General features: G+C 45.6%; 1 protein-coding gene across 1 annotated transcript; it reads left to right on the forward strand.

Annotated features, from left to right (window-relative positions):
* Positions 1 to 1,630: 1,630 nt before the first annotated feature.
* LOC113589016 (zinc finger protein 703-like) lies at positions 1,631 to 5,071 on the forward strand. Its single transcript, XM_027028460.3, has 2 exons — positions 1,631 to 2,417; positions 3,017 to 5,071. The coding sequence occupies exons 1-2, from the start codon at positions 2,154 to 2,156 to the stop codon at positions 4,520 to 4,522; spliced, it is 1,770 nt and encodes a 589-aa protein (XP_026884261.2). The 5' UTR covers positions 1,631 to 2,153; the 3' UTR covers positions 4,523 to 5,071.
* Positions 5,072 to 11,034: the final 5,963 nt, after the last annotated feature.

The raw sequence follows: 11,034 nt of genomic DNA on the forward strand, positions 1-11,034 counted from the left end.
TTTGGTAAACACCAGGGGAAAGTTAGGCACTCCTCAGGGCCTGAGCAGGCGAGACACACATGGCTTTGTTTAATAATTTTACTAGTAATCATATGGACATTTTTTTAAAAAGATGAAAAAATACAGAACAAAGCATTTTGAACAAAGTGTGTAAAACTGCAAAAACGAAAATGTGTGCATGCACACACACACACACACACACACACACACACACACACACACACACACAAACAAGCTACCTTTAACCTCATGTGCAAGCGAGACATCTGTGTCTGATCTTAAGCAAAGCAGTGGCATAGTAAACCCTTCACCACACATGCTTTCCAGTGCAATTTAACCCCTGACCTTTCTGCCTGACAGACTGTTGCCCTAGCAATCTCCTTATCACTGAGTTGACCTCTGATAACCTCACAGAGATTCCATTTAATTTCTGACAAACAAGGGTGGTGCAACAAACATTAACATTAAATAATAACAATTCTAAACAAAAATAATTTCTATAATTTTTGTTAAAACAAGCAACAATAATAATAAATAATCAATAACACATACATGAACTCTAAAAATATACAACAATGTGTTAAATATTACAATAAAAGCTTAGGCAGAAAAATAACATTTGTGTTACTGTAGATGAACGCATAATCTCTCCTGGCCTGTAATTCTTTACATGATCAGAATGGAATGAACCACTCTTATTTCCAGAACTGAGCCCATGGTGGAAAGAAGGAGAATAATACATTTCTCGGTTATTTCAGATGGTTAAAGGATTCAGGCTTTAACGCCTCTGAAACTTGGGCTATTTCAGGCTGCCATTAATAGCTCTTGTCAGGCATAATTTTTAAGCACTTTAACCAATTCATTGTATAATTAGGTTAACAAAAATTAGCTCACTGCCAGATTAGTGTCGAGCAGCAAGGCAATAAAGTTATTAACATTCCATATTTATAGACAGTACTATAGGGTCCTCTTGTTTTTGGTCCTCTTTTTGTCTAGTGTGCAGCCGACTTCAGGGAAGGCCTTTGACAAAAATGTTGAGGGTTCATATAAGGGTAAAGCAAAAGTTACCATCACCCCTGATTATACTGGTTGAAAACACGTTAGTAAGAATGTCGGTGAACCACAAGTATTTTTAAAATGCCTAGGAATTGCTCCTGACGAATTTAGTAACGTGAGTTCAAAACAGGATCTTGCTCTAGCCCGATTTTTGCACCGTAAACATTTAGGCTTAATTTATGGTCCTAAATATAACAGATTATTGGTTTCCATATGTTGGTTTTACATTTATAGGACAATTTAACCCACGGACTGAAGAGTTGGGTCCTTTGCTGTTTGTTTAGGAGAATTGTGTAGTCATTTTCTGCACCAAGCGCCCTCTGTCTGTCACTCTAAACTGGCAACCTTATGAAATTGATGTCTGTGAAAACGGCGGAATGTGAAGGAGGTAAGATCTCTTTTATCAAACACAAATGAGCTGAGAATCTAATATGATGCCATTTAAAGGTCCGTTGTCACGCTCACGCCGTAATGAATAGGAATGTGACAAAGGACTGTTGGGCGGGTCGGACAAGATAACCCCTCCCTAATTGGTTCATACCTTCTCATTACCCATGCAGCCAACGCCCATTGGCCGCCGGCTTGCGTGCTCGGAAGGTCCTCCTTGCGTTTTAGTTACTTGAAGTACCGGAGACTAGATGAGACGGAGCGAGTGTCGGAGGGCTGCGAAGCGACGGCTGGAGCGCGTTCGTGTCGTGTTGCCTTTGTAGCCCCTTTTCTTGTGTGGATTTCTTTTCCGCTACCCTCATAACTTTACCTCTTATACAGGAGCATCTCAAAATACGCGCTTTTACATTTTCCGTAGACGCGTTTGTTTGCGTGGATGGTCGGACGACTTCGGATCGGAGAGGAAGACAGACCCTGGGACGGAACTATGAATGGCACTGGAATAATTCTCCGTCGACCGTAAAAGATCGATTTTTTTTTTTCTCATCTGGAAATAGGGCGGCTACCAGGACATTTGTGTTGTGGATTATAAAAAAAGAAAAGTGCTATGCGCAAGGACGTAAAACAAAGTCATTGAGTTTTGGACAAATGTGTCGTGTTTGATCCTGCGCACTTCGTGCCGGACCTATCCCGGTTGAGCCTCGCGTCAAATGAAAATTACTCCTGGTGGATCTACAGTTCACAGTTTACGAAGCCCGACGTCCCAACGGCCCGCTAAAGAACACCGTAACTTCGCTTTAACAAAGGTTACTGGGATTAAGAACCTGTCGGCAACTTCGTTAAAACCATCGGATCCCCTCCGTCAGGCAAAGAGACTTCCTGTTAAAATTCTCAAGATGTTAACCGCACATTCCGGCCACTTGCTTCACCCGGAGTATCTTCAGCCCCTGACATCAGCCCCTGTGAGCATCGAGGTAATCGTTTTATCTACCCGTCACGACATACTCGTCGCTATTCTTTAGGCAGTGCGCTGGCCCTGGTTTTCGTGATTTAAGCAAGGCTCCATTGTAAAACTTTGTGTGGGGGGGGAAAAATATATATTTTTTAAAAATTATATTATTTATATTTATATATAATTCGGGGGGGGTGTCAGCGAACTTGTCTGGAAATGAGTTTCTCTTCTCTTCTCTGCAGCTGTTTTCTAAAACACAGACGGAAGGGGGGAATAATTACCCTCGGAGTTAACCCATTAATAGGATAAATTGTTTTACCGTCTACTTTAATTTTTAACTACCTTAAAGTATAATCTGAATTATTTAATGTATATTATATACACATGGAATTCTGATTTTGATTTGGGTCCTATATATTTTTGTAATCTAAAAAAATTAGTCAAATTCAAAAATATCGCTAACTAAGGTAGTATTACGGGCATCTAGAATGTGGATAATTTATCCGCCTTTCCCACTTTCAGTGTGAGGATTGTAAAATATATATATATATATATATATCACCATTTGTAGTAGCTTTTCTCCTGAGAGGGAGAAATAATTCCTTTCCATTACCCTTACAGCTGGATGCTAAGAAGAGCCCCCTGGCCCTGTTGGCTCAGACCTGTTCTCAGATAGGTAAGACAGATCCCCCTTCCTCTTCCAAGCTGGCCTCGATCACTTCCAGCGGGCTCAGCGACAAAGACTCCTCAGCTCGTACCTCCTCCGCAGCCCTGAAACTCGGGGAGCAGCGGCCCTCCCACGATGACAAGTCCAGCTTTAAGCCCTATTCGAAAATCGGCCCAGACAGCCAGCGGGATGGTAGCAACACCAACAGCAGCACTAACAAGCCTGGCTTTTGTCTTCCCATGGGCGGAGGTAATGCCAGCAATAGCACGCAGGGTTGTCAGTCCCACCCTCCTCATACCCTGTCTCCAAGCTCCAGAGGGAGCTCACCACCGCAGACACACAGGCAGGCTCTGTCCCCTGGCCCGGCACGCCAGACTGGCCATTCGCAGGCCGGGAGCGGGGAACCCAAACCCACGGATACTGCGAGCTTGGACAGCAGCAGCAATCTGAAGAAGGAGGCTGAGCTGAGCAAGGTTGGCCTGGACAGTCCGCAGCTAGCCAACTCGAGCCATGCTAGGGCGAGCGCCAACTCCAGCAGTGGCAGCTCGGACTGTAGCCCCAGTAACGAGGGCAAGGTGGACTCGCACACGGCCCAGCCCGGAGGACTCGTGCCCGTTTCCATTTCCCCCTTCAAATCCAGTCACCCCATGTTCCCGCTCCCGTCTTCTGGTATGGGCTATCATGGGTCGATAGTGGGCACTTACGCAGGGTACCCTGGTCAGTTCGTTCCTGGCTTGGACCCTACCAAGTCCAGTCTCGGGGGTGCCGGCGTAGGAAAGCACCCCAGCTCCAGCCCTCTGACGGGGGCATCTCCCCCGTCGTTCATGCAAGGCTTGTGCAGGGATCCGTACTGTTTAAGCTACCCAAATGCACCGCATCTAGGCGGCAGCAGCTGCAGCTCATGCGTCCATGACCCCTCCTCTTCGCTGAAGTCTGGCTTCCCGTTGGTGTACCCTGCCCACCCGCTCCACTCAATCCACCAGAGCTCCCTGTCCTCCAGTGTCACGCCCTCATTGTCACACCCCCTCTACACATATGGCTTCATGGTGCCCAACGAGCCCCTGCCACACGCCTGTAACTGGGTCTCGGCCACCGGGCCCTGCGACAAGCGCTTCGGCACCTCGGAGGAGCTCTTGGCCCACCTGCGCACGCACACCTCCCTGCCGGGTGTGGACGGCAAGCTCTTGTCAGCGTACCCCCCCTCCTCGTCCTCTGCTGCGGCCGCGGCCGCCGCGGCCTCGTGCCACCTCCACCTGCCCGGCCAGAGCAGCCCGGCCCCCTTCTCCCTCAGAGCGCCCCCTAGCCTGGGGCTGGCGCGCTACCACCCCTACAGCAAAATGCACCTCCCTGCAACCCCCTCCCTGCCCATGCACTCCTTACCGGCCTCGGCACCCTACTACTCCCATTACGCCCTCTACAGCCAGAGACTGGGATCCGCCTCGGCTCTCGGCTACCAGTGAGGCCCCGTCCCGGGCCTTCCGCGATGCAGCGTCCTTCAGCAGCCAGAGCAGGCAGGACGCTCGCGTAACTGCTGCGGCCGACGCTGGCCGCTGGACACTGTGCGTGGGCCCCAGCCGCCCCGCGCTGGGAGAGAAGGCGGGAAACGGACGATGAGGGAAACGAGACTCCCTTATAGCCAAGGCCACGGGTATGCAGGATGCATGCAAGCTTGAAACAGTTTATGAGACTGATGCGCCAGCACAGGTTTAAAACACAGTTGTATTTATTTTTAAACAAGCGCTTTGGTTTTCCACTTTATAATCCGAAAACGCAACACGCTTAATCGTTTTCTTTTACAAAGCCGGAGTACATCCGCTCATTCCATCATTATTTTCTCTTCGTCATCCTGCCTGAGATTTGCACACATGGTGCGAAGCTTCGCCTTTCTTTTTGTTTCATGAAGCAAATGTTCTTTTCTCTGTTTCTCTCGTCTGTGCAGTATGGTTGTGCATGTCAAAGTCGTTTCTTAATGCTTTTTTTTTTTTTTTTTTTTTTTTTTTTTTTTTTAACAGCTTACAAGTAAATGGTATAAAGAGCTGTAATATTTTTTTGTAATGTGTCGAGATTGCTAAGGTGGTAAAGGTGCTGTTTCAATGAAAAAAGGCAAGAAAAAAAACAGAGATGGCAGTGCTGTCCAACTTTGGAGTTATAATTTTGTTAAATAAATGAAATGGTTATATTTAAACTACATGCCTTTGTACTTCTTTATCTTCTCAGTGTCATTTTAAACCAAAGTCCCATGGTAGCCTAATTTTCTAATCTATATTTCTGCTGCTTACCCCTTTACTGTTCTATGCTTTTATTTAAAATGTACTAGGAGAGAGAAAACATTATTGTGGGGAAAGCCTTTTGAACCTTAAAACGATTGTGAGCGATAGTGAATTGTTATCAGCTTTGTTTTAGATTGGGCCGGGCCTGTCATTATAATGTAGGTCTCTGGAGTTTGTCAGGAAGTGCAGTATCGATCCAGTAGACCAAGTCATCTTTGCCTCTGCAATGAGTTGTCCATCTTGACTCAGTAAGTGAGTGCTACAGTTTGGACTTCACCAAAACAAGAGCATTGAACTGGACACTGAAAGTGTACAGTAAAAAAATAAGATTTCTATATAATTACACACACCTTTTATTTACAGTGTAATTAATCAGAATATTAAAAACTAATTTGATTGTTATTTATGTTCATAGAACCTTTTTTCATGGACGTTTTAAAAACAGCACGTGGGACCAGTGGGTCACCAGGCTGGCTGGCTGGCTGCCCACGGGCACGCGCCCTGCTGTGTTCGAGGAGTGGTGTGCCCATCCCTGTGTGGTTTACTCCCTGCTCCGCTCAGCTGCGTGGGTGATTGACGTGCAGCGTTCCACTGCAGATCCTACGGAGCCGGGATGCCGCCGCGAGCGGCCTGGCATGCCGCTGGATCTGTGGGTCTGTGCTGCTGCTTCCTGCACAGAGTGCTTCCTCAGCACGGCCCGAGGCGCCGTGCTGCGACGGGGGGCCTGCATGCGGCGCGTGTAATGACGGCCCGGGGGACCCCCGAGCCGCCTCGCCGGGCCTCCGCTTTGCTTTCCAAGCTCTTTTTTTGTATCCCTCTTCCAGCAGCGTGACACCAGATGTCAATTGATACATCAGGACTTGGGTTATAGTTATGCAAACGTTTCGCTTAAAGGTTATCGCTCCCAGAGTGCTATTACGGTTTCCATTCTTCTGTGGTTTTTTTTTTGTTTTTTTTTTTACTTTTCCTCCGTATATTCTCTCGTGCATGCAGTAATTAATCCTTGAGGAGTACTGTGCCGCGGACAGTTCAATTAAATTTAATTACACTGAGTCATTTTGCCCCTATAAATCACACTTTCATAATTAACAGATTAATGCTGCGGCATAAACCACCTATATTCCCTGAAAGAAGTTGTCTGGCCTTTGGGAAGCCGTAGGGGGAACTGTGTGTGCTCCTGCTTGGGCATGTCCATGCCTTCTGGCTTCTTCATCGCACGATGACTCTCTGCACCTTTAGCTGCCAGCACGGGGTCAGGGTTGCTGTGTGGCCCATAATGGGTGAGGAATTTGATTTGGAATGCAAAACCAGCCATCAAGGGCAGACAGAAACCAGAGTAGTGTATCTTGTCAGGTTGATTGACAACAGGTCTCAGTGTCGGACCCGGGGTCAATGCCAGTGCTCATCACATGGCAGGGAAGGAAATTCTTGAGATTATTCTGGCTGATTCTGGAACAGCGGTTTTAGGCCATAGCATACCATTGGCACAGTTCACCTTGCTAGTTTGATTGGCAACAATAGCATCCCACGGCCTTGCCATGGAGCGCGACGGAAGCTGACAGCACTGTATCTGTGTACTGTCACTCATACACTGACAGTTAGCTCGCATGGTTATGGTGCAGCATTCCCCTTGGGCTCACACTCCGGTTATGTTTCCATCAAAACTCCCAGAACGTTCTCAGAGGCCACCCTGTACTCAGTGCAATTGGCCACAGAATCTTCCATCAGTGCAGGAAGGTACAGAGTATCCGCCAACTTCCGGGCACGTAATCAGAGAGGTCACCCCCAGCTCGCCTTCCCCCAACATTGTGCGAATCACGCTTTTGTGACAGTGAGCGGGGGAACAGATCCGAGCATGTGGGTCATGTTGCCAAGAGGTCACGGTCGCCTGGGCGAATGGGATGTTGCACAGACAGTGATCAGCCTCTCTGGGCATTTTCCAAAGCCCTGTGGTAACTCAGATAAAAGAAGGGTCATAGCGTGGTAAATGTAACATCTGCATTACTACTATTTCTGTTGCCAGCTACTTTTTTTTTTTTTTAATTCAGCCCTTATCTATGTCCAAATGTGCTCCTTTCTTTTTGGAATTGCTACTTAGAAGTTTTCATTTAAGTATCACTGAGCTAAGAGGACAAATCTCAGCTGAAATGACATGACCAGCAAGGACTGTCTGTTCTAAATGAATAAAAGGTGCAGTAGATGAAATTTCAAGAGCATAGTGCTGCTCTCGAGGGAGAGATGAATAGCGGTGCCATTTTCCATTTCGCCGTAACTCGTCCATCACGCTGTCATCCGATCCATCTTCCCTTTCTTCCTCTTTCGCTTCTCATCAATCACTCCATCCGTCTCTCTCTTCCCCAGCTCCTAGCCCTGGCAGGAATCAACACCCACACTCTATTTCTGTCAACCCTGCTGCTCGCACCGAGGAGAGATACGTCGCTGCAGGGCCTCGAACAAGCGAGTCAGACCAGGCTGGAGCTGATCTCTGGAGCTGAGAAAGGCCTGCCTTATGCACCAATATGTCTCCAGGAGTAGCTTTGCTCAGAAATGGCCGTTCGTACCCAGACAACGTGCACAATGTGGAGATACACACATATGTACACACAGAAGCAAGAGGCAGGGAACACATATATCGCCCTTCCCCCACAGCGCGGGTAAAGCAGGATGGTGGTGTTGGTGGCTAACGCTGGGCGGACACCTGACAAGGGCCAGTGATTAATGATGACAGAGTGTGGAGGCAGCACGATCCCAGGGCGTTTCTTAGTCTGGATTCAGATCTGGGCACGCTGCAAAGGATCTTACCAATATTTAATAATGCCTCCAGCACCTTAAGGAAACAGCTTTGCAGGGCTGCACACCAAGATCTGTCAGTACCTCCTTGCTTTTTCATCGGGTTGTGATTTTCACAGACAATCCTCTCTAAGATGTGTGGGTTTGCCTACTTCTCATGTCTCTCTTTAAAGTGGCTTGAATATGGAAATGTTTACAGATGTGTTTCATTTTTTTAGCGATGCTGGGAACAGCCAGTTACTCCCACTCATACACTGAAGGAGAAGCAAAATGCAGTAGATATCACTTACAACCAACCAAACTCGAGGCTCCCATTAAACTACGCCAACAAACCTTTGCTCAAACAAGTCCTTTCAGACCATCTCAGTCTATTACTGTATTTTGTGGTGAACTGCCCAAATCCCACAGTAAATTAACCTGTCTTGTACTTTTGACGTAAAGGCAGCTCCCTCCATAGGTCTCCAGTTTCCCTCTGGCTGTCTTCTGACACGCACTAGTGAAGACAGACCGGGTTCGGCGGTCTACGAAAGGGCAGTGGCAATTATGGCGAACCACTAATATGCAGGGCCCCAGCTGGTTCTGATCAGCGTTCGCTCTGAAGGAACGAACGCCGCCTTGTCAGATCGCATGCATCACGAACAAGATGCTTATGGAGAAACGTGCCTTGGCAGAGGATGGCGGAGCGGGGCCGGGTAAGTCTGTAAGCCACACGCGTGGGTGACCGGGCTCAACTCACAGTCTGGTTCGAATATTCCACATGGTTTATTCGCCCGTTCACGGACAAAACCGAGCCCAGATGCTCATGATGACCCAAACCAAAAACAACCTCTCATAGCCCTGAGAGGTCATTCATCAGTCATCTCATTTACACATATCTTTGTTCCTCTTCGAGGAAATGTAGGCTATTTTATTGTTTTTCTTCTCTGATGAATTATTACATTAGTGCCCCAGCATCAAATTATACAGGTTAGACCAATACAAACCATCGTTCAATGACTTCTAATCACAAGTTATGTTTACTGGATAATTATATATTGGTGTTCTTCTTAGCATATGACACTTATAAAGCCTTATGTTATAAAATTAACCTTATATAACACAATTACGGTAAAGGTGATTATTGTTTTTATTTTAAAAAAAAAAGACTAATCACTGGTTTGCATAACATTTACCTTGCTGTCAGCAATTTATTAGAACATGAGATGCTCTGCCTTCTCTCTCTCTCTCTCTCTCTCTCTCTCTCTCTCACACACACACACACACACACACACACACACTTTGGTAAGGAAAGAGCCCCTTTCAGAGAAAAAGAGCAGTAGCGGTGCAGAGAGAGGAAGCAGACGTGATTCTCCAAATACAGTCATTAAAGGGGAAATGTGTTTTTCAAACTGTCAAGATGATTAATGACTGAGTGCAAAGCAGCACAAATGCTCTTGTTTAGTCTGACTGGCAGACACGATCCTGTCCATTGATTTATGGCAGGCCCTGTGTGTGTGGCACTGCTGTGGTCTGAACAGCAGGAAGGTGGGGTCGAGCACATTGCAGTAAAATAACAGAAAAGAACAGAGAGAGAGAGAGAGAGAGAGAGAGAGAGAAATTATGTGTGAATTTGCCCTTGAGGAAACTATATCCTATATAAGTAAACTATATAGTTCCATCAGTTCAAATGATAAAATAAATGTCCAATGCACAAAATAAATGTTAATGAATGCTGTTGTATGAGCACCTGCCAATGTCACACAAAGTAGTTCATATATTCTGCATATCCTTTTGGGGGTATATAGTTGCCATTTATGTGATAGTCACCCTTCACTGCTTCTATCTAGACAGTTTTTTAAATGGCAGTCATTCATAAAAACAACTAATTTTCATCTCTATTTTTTCTAATTATGTAGATGACTTTTTCACAATAGTTAGCTCTAAAAACATTCTAGTACTAATAGAGTTATGGATATTACTATAACACACTTGAAACAACACTAAAAATCTTACATCACTAGTCCTGTCCATCTCTCTCAGGTTACTTCAGCCTTTTGACCTCATAGCTAGTACAAATGGAAGTGTCCGATTCTATCAGGCTATGGAAAGGCTCGCAGTAGGCAGCCTCTTGTGAAGCAGGAAAAAAAAGCAAGGAGAGAAATAGGAATTGCATTCACATTTCAGAGTTACATTTTTCTTTCAAAGACCTTTCTTGCCATTCAAAGCCCCATATATTCTTTCTTGTGCTCTTGACTCCACTGGATCTATTAATGTGTTCCACAGAAATAGCCAATTATTGCCACTTGGGTCAGCTGATGGGTCAGTAAGATGCCAAATTTGAGAAACTGTATAACAACCACACTCCTGTTTATCACATATAAGTTGTTCTGCCCAGAGGGAAAAGTCATTTGGTGACTCTGTGTGCTAATGAAAGTAACATATGGTTTTTGGATAAAAATAATGCTTTTTTTTTCAGAGTACCCAAAATGTCCAAGATAAGAAATGACACCAAACAAAAAGATTTATTATCTTCAGATGCAGCTATATTTCGTAGGACGATTGAGGATCTTCTATTCTGAGATGGGTTTTTAACATCCTCCCAGGACTCATTTCTTCTTTCTCATTCTGACTCTTATCACTTGCTTGGAACACAAATAACTCACCGAAGCTTCCAGCTAAAACTAATTCCCAATGTCCTTAAATTTGAAAATGAAGAGGGAATCAGGCAGAGCTCATCTGGAGGAAGTGACATATGGAAGTGAGAAAATCAAAGAGAGATCCTGTGAATGGGAGTGGCTGAAGTGTTCCTGAAGTTCCTGAAGTTAGGAGGTGTCAAAGAATTTAGCAAAATATATTATTGGTGCTTGCTTTTTGCAAAAATAATTTGATGCATGAAGGTGCCGATGAACAACAAAAATGAGAACAAATGTGAT

The sequence above is a fragment of the Electrophorus electricus genome, chromosome 19, assembly GCF_041902795.1.
Source record: "Electrophorus electricus isolate QZ-2024a chromosome 19, ASM4190279v1, whole genome shotgun sequence".
Taxonomy (NCBI): Eukaryota; Metazoa; Chordata; class Actinopteri; order Gymnotiformes; family Gymnotidae; genus Electrophorus; species Electrophorus electricus.